The sequence below is a fragment of the Sorex araneus genome, chromosome 1 (assembly GCF_027595985.1).
Source record: "Sorex araneus isolate mSorAra2 chromosome 1, mSorAra2.pri, whole genome shotgun sequence".
Classification (NCBI taxonomy): Eukaryota; Metazoa; Chordata; class Mammalia; order Eulipotyphla; family Soricidae; genus Sorex; species Sorex araneus.
Window position 1 is genome coordinate 392,662,706 of NC_073302.1, and position 20,699 is coordinate 392,683,404.

The 20,699-nt window shown below is 40.9% G+C and overlaps 2 protein-coding genes across 4 annotated transcripts in view; one reads left to right on the forward strand and one right to left on the reverse strand.

Annotated features, from left to right (window-relative positions):
• DBF4 (DBF4 zinc finger) overlaps positions 1-4,394 on the reverse strand; it is a 31,327-nt gene extending 26,933 nt beyond the window's left edge. For both annotated transcript variants that reach the window (XM_055140490.1, XM_055140483.1), the window contains exons 1-2: positions 4,077-4,394; positions 2,631-2,803 (exon numbers count right to left, since the gene is read on the reverse strand). In XM_055140490.1, the coding sequence (XP_054996465.1) occupies positions 2,631-2,803; positions 4,077-4,122 (219 nt within the window). In that variant the 5' untranslated portion in view covers positions 4,123-4,394. The remainder of the gene's footprint in view (positions 1-2,630; positions 2,804-4,076) is intronic.
• Positions 4,395-4,588: 194 nt separating this feature from the next.
• Positions 4,589-20,699, forward strand: part of SLC25A40 (solute carrier family 25 member 40) — a 33,253-nt gene continuing 17,142 nt past the window's right edge. The window contains exons 1-5 of one of the 2 annotated variants that reach the window (XM_055123704.1): positions 4,589-4,791; positions 10,115-10,183; positions 12,347-12,467; positions 15,406-15,465; positions 18,161-18,264. In XM_055123704.1, coding sequence (XP_054979679.1) covers positions 12,371-12,467; positions 15,406-15,465; positions 18,161-18,264 — 261 coding nt within the window. In that variant the 5' untranslated portion in view covers positions 4,589-4,791; positions 10,115-10,183; positions 12,347-12,370. The remainder of the gene's footprint in view (positions 4,792-10,114; positions 10,184-12,346; positions 12,468-15,405; positions 15,466-18,160; positions 18,265-20,699) is intronic. The other variant, XM_055123705.1, reaches the window with a different exon arrangement.

Sequence of the window (20,699 nt, forward strand, 5' to 3'; positions counted from 1 at the left end):
AAATCGGCTGGATTGCTTCGGTTGAGAGCCACTGTTCTAGTCACAAAATTTTCTCACACCATAAATGTCTGATTTGATATAATCCATTATATCAACAAAAGTAAAGATAAAAACCATATGATCATCTCAATAGATGCAGAGAAAGCATTTGACAAGATCCAACATCCTTTCATGATGAAAACCCTAACCAAAAATGGGGTTTGAAGGAACTTTCCTCAAGATAGTCGAAGCCATCTACCACAAGCCTACGGCAAGCATTATCCTCAATAGGGAAAAACTAAGGGCCTTTCCTCTAAGATCAGGCACAAGACAAGGATGCCCACTCTCACCACTTCTCTTCAATATAGTACTGGAAGTACTTGCGATAGCTATTAGACAAGAAAAAGAGATTAAGGGCATCCAAATAAGAAAGGAAGAAATGAAACTCTTACTATTCGCGGACAATATGATACTATATCTAGAGAAGCCTAAAGCCTCTACTAAGAAACTCTTAGAAACAATAGACTTATACGGTAAAGTTGCAGGCTACAAAATCAATACCCAAAAATCCAAACAATGAGGCAGAGGAAAGGGACATGAAAAAAGCAATCCCATTCACAATCCTGCCCCAGAAAATCAAGTACCTCAGAATCAGCTTAACCAAGGAAGTAAAAGACTTCTACAAAGAAAACTATAAAACGCTACTCTGTGAAATAAAAGAGGACATGAGGAAATGGAAACATACACCCTGCTCGTGGATAGGGAGAATCAATGTTGTCAAAATGGCAATACGCCCCAAAGCATTATAAAGATACAACGCGATCCCTATAAGGATACCCATGACATTCTTCAAAGAAATGGATCAAGCAATCCTAAAATTCATATGGAACAACAAACGCCCACGGATAGCTAAAACAACTTTTGGGAAAAAGACGATGGGAGGCATCACCCTCCCCAACCTCAAACTTTATTACAAAGCAGTAACAATTAAAACAGCATGGTACTGGAACAAAGGCAGAGCTGCAGACCAATGGAACAGGGTGGAATATCCCTACACACAACCCCAAATGTATGACCATCTAATCTTTGATAAGGGAGGAAGAGATGTGAAGTGGAGCAAGGAAAGCCTCTTTAACAAATGGTGCCGGCACAACTGGACAACTACATGCAAAAGAATGGGCTTAGACCTCGACCTGACACCATGCACAAAAGTCAGATCAAAATGGATTAAAGACCTCAACATCAGACCACAACCATAAGGTACATTGAAGACAAGGTCCGAAAAACCCTCCACGATATTGAAGATAAAGGTATCTTCAAAGATGACATGGAACTAAGCAATCTAGTAGAAACAGAGATCAACAAATGGGACTACATTAAACTAAAAAGCTTCTGCACCGCAAAAGATACAGTGACCAGAATACAAAGACTATCTACAGAATGGGAAAGGATATTTACACAATACCCATCAGATAAGGGGTTGATATCAAGGGTATATAAAGCACTGGTTGAACTCTACAAGAAGAAAACATCCAACCCCATCAGAAAATGGGGCGAAGAAATGAACGGAAACTTTCCCAAGGAAGAGATACGAATGGCCAAAAGGCACATGAAAAAGTGCTCTACATCACTAATCATCAGGGAGATGCAGATCAAAACAACCATGAGATACCACCTCACACCACAGAGACTAGCACACATCCAAAAGAACAAAAGCAACCGCTGTTGGAGAGGATGTGGGGAGAAAGGGACCCTTCTACACTGCTGGTGGGAACGCCAACTGGTTCAGCCTTTTTGGAAAACAATATGGACACTCCTCAAAAAATTAGATATTGAGCTCCCATTTGACCCAGCAATACCACTGCTGGGAATATATTCCAGAGAAGCAAAACAGTATAGTCAAAATGACATCTGCACATATATGTTCATCGCAGCACTGTTTACAATAGCCAGAACCTGGAAAAAACCCGAGTGCCCTAGAACAGATGACTGGTTGAGGAAACTTTGGTACATCTATACAATGGAATACTATGCAGCTGTTAGAAAAAGGAGGTCATGAATTTTGCATTTAAGTGGATCGGCATGGAAAGTGTCATGCTAAGTAAAATGAGTCAGAAAGAGAGAGACAGACATAGAAAGATTGCACTCATCTGTGGAATATAGAATAACAGAATAGGAGACTAACACCCAAGAATAGAAGAATAGTAGAAATAAGTACCAGGAGGTTGACTCCATGGCTTGAAGGCTGGCCTCACATTCTGGGGAGAGGGCACTCAGATCACCAACTATAATGTGGTTGGAGGCCATGCGGGGGAAGGGTGATTCGGGCTGAATGTAGACTAGAGACAACACAGTGGCCACTCAGCACCTCTATTTTGAACCACAACACCTAATTAGAGAGAGAGAACAAAGGGGAATACCCTGCCACAGTGGCAGGGTGAGGTGGGGGGAGATGGGATTGGGGAGGGTGGGAGGGATGCTGGGTTTACTAGTGGTGGAGAATGGGCACTGGTGAAGGGCTGGGTTCTCTGAACTTTGTATGAGGGAAACATGAGCACAAAAATGTATAAATCTGTAACTGTACCCTCACAGTGATTCACTAATTAAAAATAACTAACTAACTAAATAAATAAATGTCTGATTTGACTTACCCCTCCCAGATCCTTGATGTCCTTTTGCAGTTTCTCAGACAGGGCAGCGGAAGGCACATCAATGTAAAATACTTTTCCCCAAAGTGGCTTATGTTTGGGTTTTTCTGGTTTATCAGTTTTCAGAGATTTCAGAGATGGTCTGTTTTTTTCATTTTTGACTTGGACTCCACCTGCTGTTTAAGAAGTTTAAGTCACATTTTTTATGCAGAATTGTCAGTTTACAAGCATTTTCTACAATAGAGCAGTTAAGGTGCTTGCCTTGCAGACAGGAAGCCAAGGACTCATCCCCAGCACCAAATGTTCCCCTGAAACCCCCATCAAGAGCAATGCCTGCCTGAGCAGAGTCAGTTGTAATCTCTGAGCAAGGCCAGGTGTCGCTGAAAACACAAAATATAAATTCTTTATACAATAATCATCAAAGCGGAAAATAAAATCTCCTCAGAGCTCACACATTAGCATTTAAAGAAAGATGCCAATCTTTCTCTGTAGTACCCTTTGGCTGAAGGCAAAAAAAAAAAAAAAAGCCCTCTAAATTTTAACAGTTAACTAAGCTGTAGAGTAAGTCTGGTCCACAGCCAATAGCTGATCAGCAGGAAATACTCCATTCACGTTTACTGTATTAAGGCAGGGAATGATACAAAGCCGTTTTTAAAAAAGCTTTTTCTTGTAAAACCGCTGGAGCCCACTAGTAACCGAGCCGGCGTTTGCCAATTTTGGTGGTGAACACTCACAACAGGAGATCAAAGGGTATTGAGCAAAAATGCAAAGAACCTCTATTTTCCAGAATGACCTGAAAGGCCCTCCAACCGCTCAAGCCGTTCAATAGTTGGCCTCTTAAGAAGCAAAAGGGCCAACACTCATTTCCTACAAAAAGTCGATGAGACCCAAATTTAAGAACTACCTTCTAGATCCCAGTTTGCTCGGCTGAATTCTGAAAGATAAATTCATGGATGTGTATCGCTCTAATTATACACGCGACAATTTCCAAAGAAAAAGCATCGCGGTGGTGGGAAACGGGACCTGGGCTTTTTTTTTTTTTTTTGTCTTTATATATAGAAAGATATCGCCGTGGTGGGTCCGAAATTCGAATCCTTGCCCTCAACTCTAAGAGACACCAAAGGAAGAAAAAAAAAAAAAATCCCTCCCCAAGCCTGCAGCCCACCCGGAGCGCGGCGCCAGCGGTGCCGGGGGCCGCACTTTTGTTTTCCGGTTTTTGCAATGGATCGCGGCGCCGGCCATCTGGGGCCCCGACCGGTCCCTTTTCCTCAGGCGAAGCCCGGACCCGAGCCCTCGGCCAGGCCGGCGGCGGCGGCGCCGCGGCGAGAGAAGAAAGGCGGCGGGATCGGGCGGGAGAACGTTCGGGGATCCCAGGGGGGGTGGGGGTGGGGGTGGGGGAAGGAAAGGATTAAAGGGACGGCGCGGCACGGCAGAGGAGGGGCTTCGTACCCTGGAAATGTCCTTTGCTGTGGATCCTCATGGCTCCGGAGTTCATGGCAGCCGCCCGGCCCCTACATGCTGGTGCCGAGAGGGTCTGGCGCCGGGCGGCCGCGGAGACACGATTCCTGGAGGAGTGTGTGGTGTGTGTCTGTGTGTGGCGGGCGGGGGGGCGGGGGGGCGCTGGCTTCTCGCTCCCACGCAGGACCCTCACCCGCGAGTAGCAGAGCGGTTTCCGGCCGCCAGCACGGGTTCCGAGGCGCGGAGGAGGGAGCAGCCGAGCACAAACGAGTAGGCAGCGGCGGTTGAAGATTTGAAAACGCGTCACGCGGCCGCGGCGCCCCAGACGTGCGTCCCGCCCCTTCGCGCGCCGTGCCCCGCCCCGCGCCGGCCCACACGTGCCCGCCCTGTCGGCCGCGCGCCCCGCCCCCTTGGCCTGCTAGCCCCGCCTCCGAGACGCGCCCCGCCCCTGACGTCCGGCCCCGCCCCGGCCGCGTCGCCGCCCCGCCCCTCCCCCCCACCAGTGCAATGCCCTCCTCTGCCTCGGATCCGCCCCGCTGCGCGCTAGCCGTGTCGCGATCCTGCGCGGTCGCGGGCAGTTTGTGTGGACTTGACTTCACGTAGTGGATGCACTTTGCGCCGGGCACCGGCCGAGCCCGGCCCCAGTCTCGTTCCCACCTTCCAGGGAGTCCCGGATCGCTTGCCCGCCAGCCGCCGCCTCCCCCAGGTAGACTTTTTCTCCCCCAAGGGACTGCGTTCCCGGAGGAAGATAGGCGCGGTGGCGGCGGGGTCGAGCCTGGACTCAGCCTCGGGCCCCACTGGGCCCCGCCGGGCCCCGCCTTCGGGGGCATCCATCCCTTTGCTCCGCGCGATCGGATTTACGCAGCGTAGCTCCCCCTCCCACGCCGCGGCCTGATCCTGCCACCCCGAGACAGGCCGTAGAGGTTCCTCCCGGGTCAGAGAGGCGTGGGGGGGTGGGGGGGGCGAGGAGCCAGGGTCGGGCCGAACTCCCAAGGCCAGGCTTCCTCCAGAGTGCCCTTTAGTCCTGGCCTTCCGCTTGCTCGCCACTTCCTGTGCACACACCTGTTTTCATCTTGCTGTATGTAAGTTTATTTCAGCAGTGACAGTGGCCGCTGCTGTCAGAGGCCGGCGGTTTGGGGTCTGATCCGCTGCTTTACCGGCTTGTAAAACTTGGTTCAAATGCTGTATATCTTTGTGTCCAGGTGGCTTTTCTTTCTTTTTTTTCTTTTTTTGTTTGGGAGGGAGAACCTCCCAAACACCGAGCTGGTGTTCAGGTACCAGGCAATACTGGGTATTGAATCCAGACGTCTTACATGCAAAGTACGCTCTCTCGCCCGTTGAGCTATATCTCATTTCTCCAAGCGGCTTCTCTTATTTTTTTAATCTGAAAAAACAAGGGTATTAATGGGATCATGGTTAAGGATTACTTTGTGTTTTTTATAAAGTAATTTTGTAATGGGGAAACGCTTCACCAAAAATTGCTCTTGGTATGTTTATTTTGTAAACATTAAAGGAAGAAGATTAAGACTGCTTTTTATCCTTCACTCTGTTAGGATTCAAGAGAAGAACATAAATGGTTCCTATTTGCTAGGTAAATGAGAGTATCAGTGTTGATGACTTTAGGTTGAAAGCTCCTCTCTTGTGTGTTAATGACTTTAGAAGACATTTGACAGTTTGTTACTCAGGGGAGGTGAAGTGAAGGAAGATAGATTGAATTGAGAGATTATACAAACAGATCTGTCAATGGCTCTCAGTGATGCATAAGAGACTCTCAGATCTCTGGACACAGGAGGTGTATTGTGAACTAGTATCTAAGATTTTAATTTATATTGGGAAGAACAAATTGTTTTCAAAAGGCGAGTTACTGGAAGAGCAAGAAGTTTTGATTTTTATTAAAAAAAACTAATATGTTGAGAAACATCGTAGACTGTAAATTCATGGTAGGAATGAGATTGTCCAGGGCAGCCTGTGAAGTAAGAGAAATAATGATGAGTAGTGAAGATAATGAAATTGTGAAAGAGATGTAGAAAATGCCACCAATGTAGGAACAGAACCTGGAACAAAACATTATTTAGGGTGGCATTTCCATTTTTCAGCCAGGGGCCTTATGACCTCTTAAATATTATGAGGGGCCACAGTACAAAACTAGTGGACCAATCAACAGGGGGCCTGGGGGCACAGCAAGGAAGCAAACTTGGAAAGGAGGGGACCCATAGTAGAAAAAGGTTGAGAAACACTGTTTTCAAGCCCCAGCACAAACATTGGGATTATGCAAGTTTCACTAGAAGATTTTGGGTAATTTTGAGCATTAAATTAAATCTGTATAAAGAGAGCAATAAATACACTTCAGATGTTGTGGGGATTAAATGAAGCATGTTTGAAAACATGTTTGAAATTAAAATATGTTTAATTCACACAGTGCCTGGCACGGGTTGCTCAGTAAGTGCTGCATTCTGGTGAACTCTGCTTTAGCCGCTCATCTCAAGAGTTCAAAAAGGCTAACGCTTGGAAAACAGGCCTTTGATTCTGTGTGTAAAATATGCTTGAGACCTTCTAAATCCCACCTGGATTCCCAGGAACATGAACACACACACACACACACATTCACTATGGTTTTCTTAGCAAGAAGTTTAGTTGATAATTAGATGAGTTCTGCATAAAATCGATGGGATTCAAATAGAAAGAAGAAGAGTATATTCTTGGGATACACTGTCAGTGTAAAGAATTAAGAGTGATAGGGAAGCAAGATTGGGTCTTAATAGGATCTAGGGGAAGGGAGAGAGACAGTACAGGGATTAAAGCACTCGGCTTGCATGCTACAGACTCAGACTTGGTCTCTAGCACCACATATGGTTCCCCCGAACACCACCAGGAGTGATCCCTGAGCACATCGAGGTATGTTCCCAAAAACTAATAATAATGATGATAATGATAATAATAACTGTAGGGGATAAGGTGGGGGAAAAAAAGTTTCTACTGAACTAAAAGGGAGGACCTTTTGTGTGTTGATGAAGAGTTCTCTTTCGAGTTTACTGTAGTGAAAAGGGTAGTGATGTATTTGCACACTGTAGACACACCCTTGACTGCACTGTAGGTGATAATGCCAAGAAATGAATAAGCAAAAAGTCTGTTGTACTAGATAGTATTAATCATTTTATAATCTGTAACTCAAGACTAATTCTTTAAATATTATTATTGAAACAAATCTCTTGAAGGACAGAGATTATCTATGTCTAATAAATACAGAAATTGCCTTACCTATTTGTGTCAGTCAACAGGGCTACTGTGTAAAGTATTTCTCTTAAACTGTGCTTCAGCTAAACATATATTTAAGAATAAAAGAGTGAGAACAAGGTTATTTGTGGTGAGAAATTTGATGTATGAGTTCTACTAAGCAAAGTTGAAGAACCTTGAGTAGAATCATGGTCTAAAAAACAAAAATTTGGCTATGAGTCAGGAAAAATGACTTCTATTCACTCCTGGCCCTATTCCTAACTTGTTTTTTGACCTTGGGCAAATATTAACATTTCTCTGATACAAAATAATAACTATTGGGTCTACCTTATGAGTATTTTTTGAGATACCTAGTCTCTTTTATTGGACTATTTTGCAAATGTTTAATTCCAGAATCTAGGCAAATGAATTTACTCATTTTCTCTAATATATTACTTGCCACTTCCTATTTTTGTTTCTTTTGTTTAAGCCCCTCCAACTGGCTGGCAGAGTTCCTGTTTCTTACTCAAAACCAGCCTAGCATAGATTCATCTTACATCGACTGCTCATTAATACCTTTAGTAGCATTATTAGATTTGCTTGCCAGTTATTTTTATATTATTTTCTCAGTTCTGTGTTCTTTTGCTATTCTTGTTAATCATTTTGCACATTTTAGGACAGCATTTCTCAACCAGGGGCTACATGACCCCTATGCGCCCCTGTGATGGTTCAAGGAAATGGGGGCTATATCACTCAGGCTGACAAATAGGACAGGGCCACAACTGAGAGAAAAGAAAGTCGAAAAGGGCCATAGTCAGAAAAGTTAAGAAATACTCTTTGGGCAATAACCTCACCACCATGGAGGCTTTAATATGCAGTTTGGGAAATTTGAGGAGGAACGAAGACAGAGTTCAGTTGGCTGGAGTGTGTGTTTTGCATGCAAGAGGCCTGGACTCAGTTGTGTCCTGCAAGGTTCCCCAAACACTCCCAAACACGGTCAGGAGCGATTCCCCCATGCTCTGAACTGGGAATAGTCTTGTTGAATCTCACACAAAACCAGAACAAAACAAAAAGAGAGCCTAAGGGATTTTTTTTCGTGTTTTTAGTTTTTCAGGCTAAGCATATGTAAGGATAGAGTATAGTAGGGTAGGTAGGGCAAATAATTTGCCTTGCACACAGCTAACCCCAGGTTCTCTTCCTGGCACCCCATTTGGTCCTTTGTGCCCTGCCAGGAGTGATCCCTGAGTACAGGAGTAAGCATTGAGTAGAGACATGTCTGGCCCCCAAACAAGCAAACCAAAAGGTTCAAATTTATTAGTGCTTAAGGCACTAATTCAGTAAGCAGCTGAGAGTAATGTGGAAACCAGGCTAAACTCAAAATCAAGTTCTCAAAAATCATTTAAGTGAAGGGTGAGAAATAGAGTAAGCAAGATATTGAAGAATTTGAGGGTGGATTCCCTGGAACACAATTCAGAGCCTGCTATGGCACTGATAGGCACTACTGAGGACAATCTGCTGATTCAGAGATGATACTGATTTTCAGAACTAGATTGTAAATTCCTTTAGGCTACTAATGAACACATTTTTCACCTTGACTATAAAATAATCCATACCTATTCCATTTCTGTGTTTATTGAGCACCTACAATGTATTGTACCCAATGAGACTATTTTACTGTTAAGACTTTGACAAGGGTGACTCAAAGGCAGGAGCACATTCCTTATATAGAGAATCCAGGACCCTTCTATAGCTCTGCCATTGTGACCCTTGCAGCTCCCCTAAAGATTTATATCAAGTTTTGTCTTACAAGTCACAAAATCTGGTTGTCCATTTCTTTTCTTTTTTTTTTCTTTTTGGTTGTCCATTTCTTAATGACATCGATATTGGTCAGTGGGTTTAGGTTCACATTTGTTTTTACTTATTTATGGTGTGTTGGGACTGGAGCAATAGCACAGCAGGTAGGGTGTTTGCCTTGCATGCAGCTGACTCGGGTTTGATTCCTTCATCCCTCTTGGAGAGCCCGGCAAGCTACCGAGAGTATCCTGCCCGCATGGCAGAGCTTGGCAAGCTACCTGTGGTGTATTCGATATGCCAAAAACAGTAACAACAAGTCTCACAATGGAGACGTTACTGGTGCCTGCTCGAGCAAATCAATGAACAACGGGACGGCAGTGCTACGGTGCTATGGTGTGTTGAGACACAATCATTGGTGCTCAGCGGCTATTGTGTTCAGGGTCCTTTTGACAGTGCTTGGGAATCATATGCAGTGCTGGGAGGCAGAGAGGAGGGTGTTGAACCAGAGCTGGTCACATGCAAGACTTATCCACTGTATGATCTCTCCAGCCCCTGCAATTGTTTATAAAGCAGTTTGTAGTTACTGAGAGAACATGAAGCTTTGTAAAAGAAAATAATATTTTAGTGCTATAATTTATAGATAGCTTGTCTTCTCAAAGCACTTAATACGCTAGAGTTGAATTGTATTTAAAGTGCTTCACATACTTCCTTCCTTTAAACTTGTTATCCATCCCCCCAACCCCCATGCCCACAATGCACCCCCCACTCCCACTCCCACCCCCACCCCACCAGTGAAGAGAAAACAACTACTTCCAGGCCAGATAGATAATGCAAGGATCTGAGTGCATGCTTTGCATGCCAGAGGTTTGAGATAAATCCCTGGCACCATGTGGTCTTTTGAGCACCGAGCTGGAGTAGTACCTAAGCACTACTAGTTATGAACACCACTCCCACCCCCAAGAAAAACACCTAAATAAATAAATTTTAAAAGTAAGTAAGACACTTTCCTTTGTTCACTACAGATTTTCAGCTACTGATGTTACAAACAGCAAAATACTGGACAACAGAATTGAGGAAAAGACTTAAGCCACGTATGTAAATTATAATAAAAGTCTAAAGAAATATTAATAAGTATCATCAATTTTTCTAAAGATCATTACTGGGCTAACTGACAAACTGGAAATGTGAACTATAAGGTATTATAGTATTATAGGTATGTTGCTTGCTCAATCTGACTGTTGTACCCTAATTATGTGCAAGAATCCTCAGATTTTTAGGATGTAATGACATGATCTATGTAATCTGTGAAATGGTTCAGAAAAATAAATGCTGTGAATATGAGAGAAAGCTAGTTTGCTGAAGTTGTGGATTATTGATTTCACATATTGCCATAGAAGTTGTAAAGGGTCCAGCCTTTCTGGAAAATATTTGGCAATTTGTAGCATATCCTTAGCTTATAGCACAGTCATCATTTCCATTTGTAGTAGTATAACTACAAAAAGATTTATGTCTAAGGATATTTACATGGGAATGTGTAAGATGAATGATAGAATGAGAAATTGACAATAACCTAGATATCTGACAATATGAGACTAATACGATTAAAAACCATAAGTATTGAAAATTATCATGTAAGTGTATGTTTAATGACTCAAAATCTATGATCACGAGGCATCTAGGCCAGAGAGATGAGCACATGCAAAGCCTAGGTTCAGTCTACAATGCATGTTCCCCAGGTACCACTAAGAGCAGCCCCGGAACACAGAGCTAGACCCTGAGCATCATTTGTTGTAGCCCATAAAACAGACAAAAACATTTGTAGCATCCATGTTGTCTACTAAGCATTACATATAAACCGATTTGTGTATTTATTTATTTATAATTCATAGTAATTTGTTACAGACATTCAATATTCCAACACCAATTCCGCCAACATTGCACCTTCCCACCATCACTATCTCCAATTTTCCCAACCACCATAAACCTGCTTTTTAATAAAAGTTCATATATCCAGATATTTGATGTTTGTGTGTGTATTATATTTGTTTTTTAGGCATTTATTATATATAGACATACACTTATATAAAATATAAATGTATTCGTATATACATCAACTTTTAGAAAAGTGATGCCTACTCATTACCACTGGTTATTTCTGAGTAATAAGTTTACAAGTGAGTTTATTTTTCTGTATTATATACTTTTCTGTTTTGTATTTTTCTGTATTTCTTTTTAGAAAGAATATGTATTTATTGGTCAAAGTTTTCTATGAAAGTGTTTCTTATGTAGGTTATGTTCTGAATTATTCCTTTATAACAGTTTTGGTTATTCAATAAAAAGTTGTACTTTGCTGGTAACTCTGTGACAGATTAGAACAAGATTTGAATAGTTTTTAGGAGACCAAATTCATAGGTTTTCACCCTTGTTGGTCATGTGCTATCAGCATTACATTGCCAGTATTGTCTATTGCTGTTCTTTTTATTGTCTGATGGATGTGATGCTCTTGCAGCTTGGAGGATGTACATTATTGTTATAATTCAGGAGCTGCTGAATTCAGGGAACATGAGGAGACAATTTTTTCAGCTCCTAGGGCAAAAAACGTTCAATGGTTTGTGCACACAGCATGACCTTGACTTTGTCTAAGCTAGACAAAGTCACCCACGTGGGCCATAGACTTGTACTCATAAGATGAAGTTTATTAAGGAAGAACAGTGGTTATATAGGGGTAGAAAGGAATGCATTACATGAGACAGGAAAAGGAAGATGAATTCATGGTTACAATGGGCTAGATGGGATAGAGTGTCACAAAGTATTGTTGGATTTCTGTGCGCTAATGCAGAGGTGGAACAAAAACCTTCACAGTTGCTACAGATGTCAATCAGCTCTCCCTGTCTCAAACCCTTGGCCACAGGCATTTGCAAGACCATCAAGCCATGCTAATAGAAGGGAATGCCAGTTCCAGTGGCAATAACTCTCCCCCTTCAGGGCCAGGTCTCCAGGGCTTTCTTATACAAGCCCAGCAGCCTAGATGGTCAGGACTGTGTCAGGAAGAACTCCAACACATTACCAGTTTTGGGAAATCAGAGAACATGTTCTACTAATGACTGTTGTGTACTACTTTTTGAATTGATCTTGTGTATTTACTTTCAATAGTGATGAACCTTATATGCTTTCATCTTAACATTGACTACTGTTTCTGCAGCTTAATTTTTTAGCACCTAATATTTATTTTGCATCTTTTTTTTCTTCAATAGATTTTTCTTCAACTACTTTGAAATATGGATCCTGAAACAAAGGAGCCACAGATTATCCAGGTGACACCTCTTCAGCAAATGTTTGCCTCTTGTACTGGAGCTATATTGACATCGCTAATGGGTAAATACTGTTGCTAGTAGGGAATATGTAATAACTGCATCTGTTATGAATGCCATTTGAGCTTTAGTGTCTCTGAAATACTGGGAGTCTTTTTTTGCCCTCAGGAGTGATAATAATCCTTTATCGCACAGTAATATGGAAAGAATCATGGACAGAAAATCAGTTATCTAGAATGTTAGTTCTTGTTTTGCCATTCAGAGTGATAAGTGCACTTGGGGATAGTTTCTACTTCTCTATGAACTTGTTCTTTTTAACCTGTAAAATTAGAGAATTAGATAAAAAAATTTTGTGTGTGTGATTATGTTGATATTACAAATTGTTGATACTTTAAAAAATATTTTAACAGGATAACAAATAATTAAGATTTTTGGCAATTTCCTTTAGCAGCCAAAACAAATTATAAAGGGTTTCTTAAGTTTTTTTGTGCCACATTTTTTAGTCTTTTGCATTTTTTTATATAATGGTTTAGCAACCAGATGTGTATGGGTGATAATTTAGCACTTTAAAGATTTGATTTTATTTTTTTAATTTTATTTTCTTTTTATAAAGTTGTTCACAATAATTTGTTACATTTAATATTCCAACACCAATCCTACCACCATTACACCTACCTACCACCTTATTTCAAATGTTTCCACACTGATCCCCAAACCCTAGCCCCAAAGCAGGACCTAAATAATTTATTTTGTATTACTTGCTATGAATAATTCACTAAAAATAATCCAAAAAAGTTTCCTTAGAGAAAAGTTTGTGAAGATTGTTTTATTTTACCCAGGAGCCAATAAGCCCTTATATAAGAGATTACTAACATGTTGTTAAAAGTTGAGCCTCGTGTGCTTATGTATATACATATATAGATAGATATGTAAATCTATCTATATATATAGTTTTTTTTCCTCCCCGAGATTGGTTGCTTTTTCCTTTACACCCCATCAAATGTGGTGTGCTACTCTTGGTACTCTTGCCCGCACACCTGGCTGTCTTCCACGGGGCCCCTCGGAGGGGATGGGCTCCAGCTTCCCTCCACAACCCGAACAGAGCTCCCAGCAGCTGAAGACTACCGGAACCTAGCTACAGCCATGCTCGAGGCCCCTCTCCACACGTTTGGACGGGCCTCACGCATGAAGGTACCGGCAGAGGAACCCAGGTGTGTGTAATCCCATCAGCGGCCAACATCCAAAGACTTAAAAGCAAGCTCCCAGAAGAGAGCCTACTTGTAGCCTACTTCTCCCCCTGGGAGAAACTGGCAAGCTTCTGAGAGTTTCCTGCCCACATGGGACAGCCTTGCAAACTTCCCATGGTGTATTCATATGCTAAATCCAGTAACAAGCTGGATCCCATTCCCAGACCCTGAAAAAGCCTCCAGTGCGACATCATTGGGAGGGCCGAGTCGAGAGACACTTCTAAGATCTCAGGGAAAGGAATGGTGAGGTTACTGAGCCCGCTCGAGAAATCAGTGATTAATGGGATTTCGTGATCATTACTCTTGGTACATCAGTGGTGTAGAGTATAAGATGTTACTCCAGGAATTCTAAAATTTTAAATACAGCTGAGGTTAATTTAATTTGCGGTCCAGAGACATCTCTTTAGTGTATCGTGCACTGTTCTCTTCTGAGATTTATTTGTGAGTTTTTCGATCATGGCTGTTAATGAGCTTGTATGGTGCCAGAGGCAGTTCATGGGCATGAATGCCAGGCTACCAGAAGCACAGGGAGGTGGGGGGGAGGCCGTCCATTCCCGACTTCATGCAAGCCTGGAGATTTCAGTCATAAGTCCCACAAACCTGCGTTTTTTCAGCAAGTCTCCTCATGGATGAAGCTCGTCTGGACCTGTGGAGATTGGTGTTGAGCGCAGCAGTGAGCGTAGCAGCAGAAGGTTGTTGGCTGCCAGGGCTATGCTGGGGCCAGAGGGGAACTCACCCTCCTACCCTGGGTTGCCCCTGATAAGACAGCCTGGCCCCAGTCTGGAGGCATATCTATGGTATTTAGTGTTTCTGTCTTCCGAAGAATTTATTTGTTAGCACTTCAATTATTTTAAATTAGTTGGTTTACATTGGTAAGATAGCAGATGATTAGGACAAACAAGCAACTTGCTTTAGGATGTGATCTTATTTCACATCAAAGTGTTTGGGTTTAAAGACCTTAGAGGTAGACTAACTTTCAGGAATACAGAGAAGTCCAGGCCAAGGCAATTTTGAGACATTATATATAAGTTTTTCCCAGAAGTCATTCTGTTTTTTTCCATTCAGTAGAAGCTTGGGTTCTCCCTTGAACACATGCCTTCTATTTCTTTCTCTATCCTCACATTTCTCTAAGTGAATTTCCTTAAATAAAACTTTTGCTTCACTAAAATAAATTAATAACAGGCCTTAGAGAACATCTAATTTGACATCCTTATTTTTCTTATTTAAAAGCAATTTTAAAATTACTATATGACTTTTTTTTTCTTCTTGAACAAAATATAGCAAATTAAAATCATTCTTCTTTGTTTTGTTCCCATGTGGAATAATACAAATTGATTGTAGAGATGATTTATGTAGATTCATTCAAATTTGCATTACCTATAGTTTTTATTAGGTACTGGTAAATTTTACAGATTAGGATAACTAATATTGTTTGACTAATTACTTGTTATTCAGAGTTATTGTCAAATATTTAAATAGACACTTGGACTATTTACTTTTAATGAAAATATAATGGTAGTTGTAGGAATAAAATAACAGATTAGTACTGTGAGAGAATTAATTATATTTTCTCCTTGGTCCTCTAAAACTCTAGAGAAAAAAATTTGAATTTAGATCCCAAAACACTTTCAGATAATCTCAGTCAATATATAGTCATTAGGAAAGATATGATTCTTTGTGGTTTGTGTTTCTTTGACAAATTTTTGTACAGTCAACAGGCATTACTTGTTAATCAAACTATATGCATCTTTGCAGTCACACCCCTGGATGTTGTTAAAATTCGACTACAAGCACAAAGCAACCCATTCTCCAAAGGTATGTGGACTAATTACTCTGGAAATGTTAGAGTTTTTAAATTTTACTCAATTTATTTTTGTCTCCTAAAAAATACTCCTTTTATCTTTGTTTTGCAGAAACATTGTTTCATCACATAGTTTGGTATGATGAGGCAGTTCAGAAAACAAATATATTTAACACTATTATAAACCTTTTAATTCTATAAAGAAAGATGGTGCAGAGATTAAGTATACCATTTTCTATTTGGGCATATATCTTAGAAGTGGGCTGGAGCAATAGCACAGCAGGTAAACGGCATTTGCCCTGCACGCGGCTGACCCGGGTTTGATTCCTCCGCCCCTCTCAGAGAGCTCAGCAAGCTACCAAGAGTACCTCACCCACATGGCAGAGCCTGGCAAGCTACCCCTGGTGTATTCAATATGCCAAAAACAGTAACAACAAGTCTCACAATAGAGACATTACTGGTGCCCACTTGAGCAAATTGATGAGCAACGGGATGACAGTGACAATGACAGTGATCTTAGAAGTAAGAGCAGCATGTAAGGGGTCCAAATTTCTTAAAGATATTACCTTTCACATCTACACAATGGAATACTATGCAGATGTTAGGAGAGATGAAGTCATGAAATTTGCTTATAAATGGGTAAACATGGAGAGTATCATGCTAAATGAAATGAGTCAGAAAGAGAGGGACAGACATAGAGGGACTGCACTCATTTGTGGAGTATAAAATAACATCATATGAGGCTGACACCCAAGGACAGTAGATGCAAGGGCCAGGGGGATTGTCCCATAGCTGGAAGACTGCTTCATGAGCGGATTGCAGAAGGCAGATGGAATAGAGAAGGGATCACTAAGAAAATGATGGCTGGAGGAACCAGTTGGCATGGGAGATGCATGCCGAAAGTAGATAATGGACCAAACATGATGACCTCTCAGTGTCTGTGTTGCAGGCTATAATGCCCAAAAGTAGAGAGAGAGTATGGGGAATATTATCTGCCATAGAGGCAGGGGAAGAGTGGGAAAGGGGGGTATACCCGGGATATTGGTGGTGGGGACTGTGCACTGGTGGGAGGGATGGGTATTTGATCATTGTGAGATTGTAACCCAAACATGAAAGCTTGTAACTATCTCACAGTGATTCAATAAAATTTTTAAAAAATTAAAAAAAAAAAGATATTACCTTTCAGATCCATTGGCCCTCACATTAAACCATAGGCCATTTGACTGAGAATAAGGGATCCTGGGGCCTCCTGAGAACCCTGTGGAAAGGGTACTTCCTTAAAAAAAAAAAAAAAAAGATAATGGCATTTCTTGACATGTATAAATAGCCAGATACCAGTATTTTAAACTGTGAGGAAGTTGACTTATTCACAAATGCCACTCTGTTGAAGGCAGGACGGTGAAATGAAAGAATAAGGTGCATATTTCGGATAAATGAAAGGTTAGAGTTTTAGAGGAGACTGAGAATCTAGATCTTCTTCACATTTAATTCATGTTAAATTAATCCTTAAATGCCAATGAATGGGGACCAAGGAGGTAGCTCGAAAGACTCGAGCACATGTTTTGCATAAGGGAAGCTCAGGGTTGAACCCCTGGCACTGTGCCACCCCTGCACATTCCCAGGAGTGACCTAAGCACCAAGCTGAGAGCAGCTCTTGAGCCTGAATGGGTGTGTCCCAAACTGGAAGAAAAACAGAAAATGGAGACACTTATGTATAATGAAATCTTCAAAATTATACCTAATCAACCAGAAAGGACAGTTTTGACAGCAGTCTAGTAATAGGAAGGTGCTGGTGTTGGAGATAGTTGTGGTTAGTGGGTGGGTTCTGGGTAGTACAAATATACAGAAAGGCAAAACATAGTGTTATTTACAATATTTGAGAAGAACACATTTGTTACCATCTTTTAAAGTGAAATACAGTCAATACATAACATGGTATTTGTTTCAGGTATATAACATAATAAGATACATGTGCATATTGCAGAATGACTATAAGTTTAATCAATCTCTGTTACCTTCCATAGTTAATAATTTTTTTTTCTGTATGACAGGAACTTTTAGTTGCTTAGCAACTTAAACTATACATTAGATTTCACAGCACATTTTTAACTGAATTACATACCACATATATTGTCTTCTAGTCAAGAAATTTGACTGTGTTTCTTTTTCAAAACAGGTTTTTCTCTGGTATCTACTCTTCATTCCCTCACAAGGCCTGAAATAATTTATTTCTGTGTGCACTGTAGCACTGTTGTCTCCTTGTTCATCGATTTGCTCAAGCGGGCACCAGTAACATCTCCATTGTGAGACTTGTTGTTACTGTTTTTGACATACCGAATACACCACGGGTAGCTTGCCAGGCTCTGCCGTGCAGGTGGGATACTCTGTAGCTTGCCGGGCTCTCCAAGAGGGACAGACGAATCAAACCCGGGTCAGCCGTATACAAGGCAAATGCCTTACCCACTTTGCTATCACTGTGTGCATTTACTACAGTTCTAAAAATCTGTAATTAACTAACTTACTCAACTTTTCTCTACTGTTGTGTCTTTTGCAAATCATATTTGACTTGTTCTATCCTAAAAGGTAAAGACAAGTGGTATCTCATCTCATAATATTCTATTTCCTTCATCGTAATTGCAGTTTGTTCATTAGTAAAAATTAATACTTACATGTGAAATAGTTGTTGACTTTTGGAATCTTCTTTGTTAGGAAAATGTTTTGTATATAGTAATGGACTTATGGATCATGTGTGTCTTTGTGAAGAAAGCAATAAAGTATGGTATAAGAAGCCAGGACGTTTCCATGGAACATTGGTAAGAAGAACATACTGTTTATAATCATATTATATTTTCTTCTTAAATATTGAATCATTTGTGTGAAAAGATTTTCCAGTAGCAAGAAATTTTAAAATTCTTCATGTGATTGGCACACTTAACCACATCAGGGGTAGATGCTGATGCAGAGTAAATGTTTCTTTTGATTTTAAATCTTTTCACCTGCTTGTGCTTTTTATGTAGAAATAAAAATAGGAGTAGATCTTTTTAATAAAAATTTATTTTAAATTTTGGGTGAAACTTGAGGTGATTATGCTAAATAAAATAAGGCAGTGAAAGGGGTAGTTTTTTTGTTTGTTTGTTTGTTTTTTAGTTTAGAGGTCACATCCAGAGGTGCTCATGGACTAACACTGTGATGAGGACGCTTAGAGGTGCTGGGGGTGCATAAGCTAGTAGAGGGATCTTGATGTTGTGATGGCACTCGAACTTTGGTGGTGGATACGATGAGTTCTATACCCAGTGATCCTCCTAACTTATCTGTTATCTATTGGTATAACTTCTGTCACTTTAAGATGATATATAAATGGGATCATAATATATGTAGCATTTAAAAATATATTTAGGGGCCGGAGCGATAGCACAGCGGGTAGGGCGTTTGCCTTGCACGCGGCCGACCCGGGTTCGATCCCTGGCATCCCATATGGTCCCCCAAGCACCGCCAGGAGTAATTCCTGAGTGCAGAGCCAGGAGTAATTCCTGAGTGCAGAGCCAGGAGTAACCCCTGAGCATCGCTGGGTGTGAACCCAAAAAGCAAAAAAAAATAAATAAAAATAAAAATAAAAATATATTTAGGTAACTTGGTTACATTAGCGTTAAAGTTTTGGTGTCAATGTACTTAACGAATTTTGTTTTATTTTGTTTTGTTTTCCAAAATCCAAGGATTTAGGCTCTGGTGAAAGTTTCTTTGGAAAGCTTTGTTAAACTTCATTAAGGAGAGCAGATATTTAGGGTTTATTCATTGCTTGAAGAAACAGATTTTTCTCTATTCCACACAGGTAGAATCGAGGGCGCATGAACCTAAAAGTCCTTATTGTGTGGAAACCTACCTGTGTACAGCTGACTCCTGAGAGCTTGATTCTCACATTAGTCTTACACAAAGTTTCCATTAATTTGTCAATATAGTTTATATTGTTCCTATTGGCAGTGGTTTTTATTTTTTATTGTTTTGCTTTTTTGGGTCACAACTGGAAATGGCTTACTCCTGGCTCATGCACTCAGGAATTACTCCTGGCGGTGCTTGGGGGACCATATGGAATGCTGGGAATCGAACAAGGTCAGCTGCATGCAAGGCAAACACCCTACCCGCTGTACTATTGCTCCAGTCCTGGCAGTGGTTGTGATGGCACACGTTGCTGCAGTCAGCTACAATTATCTGTACCCTCCTACCTGTCTTTCCAGTTTTCAGGGCAACAATTTGCTCTAGAACCTCAGTTCTCTGGTGAATCTAAGTTCTTGGTCTTTCAGATCTTTCTCTGTTCGTTTTCTCTGAAGATGGTAGTGACAGCTCCCAAACTGTTCATGTAGGACCAGAAATTAGAATATTTTTTTTCTTTTTTCTTTCTTTCTTTTTTTTTTTTTTTTATCCACACCTGGCTGTGCTCAGGTCTTACTCTTGCCTCTGTACTCAGGTCGGGCTCTTGGGACCATATGTAATGCCAGGGACGGAACTCATGTCAGCTGCATGCAAGGCAGGCACCCTACCCACTGTACTATCACTCCAGTTTCCTAGGAATCAAAATTTGTTTGGTTTATTTTAGCCATTCTTTTTTACTTTCTTAGTAGTAAAAACTTGGACTTCTTTTCTCAACTAAGCACTTAAAACTGTACTTTAGAGTGCTAAATTTGCCTTCTCCACGAAGTTTGATCACAAATTTGTTTTGTTTTGGTATTCATGTCTTCCTCCTGGCTCTTTGCTCAAGGGTCACTTCTGATGGTGTGGTAGTATGTGGGCGACCATATATGCTGCCAAGGATCAAACCATAGTTGACTGGTGCAAAGAAGGCGCTTTAAACTCTATATTCTGTCTCTTCAGTCCAGCCTCCACAGAATTTGATATTTTCTAGAGCATTCAGTATCAGTGGTTGAAATACTTTTTAATTTTCTTTTTACTTTCTTATTTCCTTTGGTTGTTTAGATGTATAATATTAAATTCCCCAATAATTGGATTTTTTCTAGATAATTTACTTTCCTTATTTCTAATTTAATTCCAATGTGATTAAAGAACATGTTCTGTAAGTTTTCATTTGAAATTTATTAAATCTTAATGAAACTACTATGATATTATTGGTAATGTTTATATGCATTTTAAAATCTTTATTCCGCAAATGTTAGACAGTGTTATATAAAACAGTAAATTTCAGTCACTGATCTACAGAGCACAGGTATTCCACAGTAATTTACTGTTGGTTCTCTAA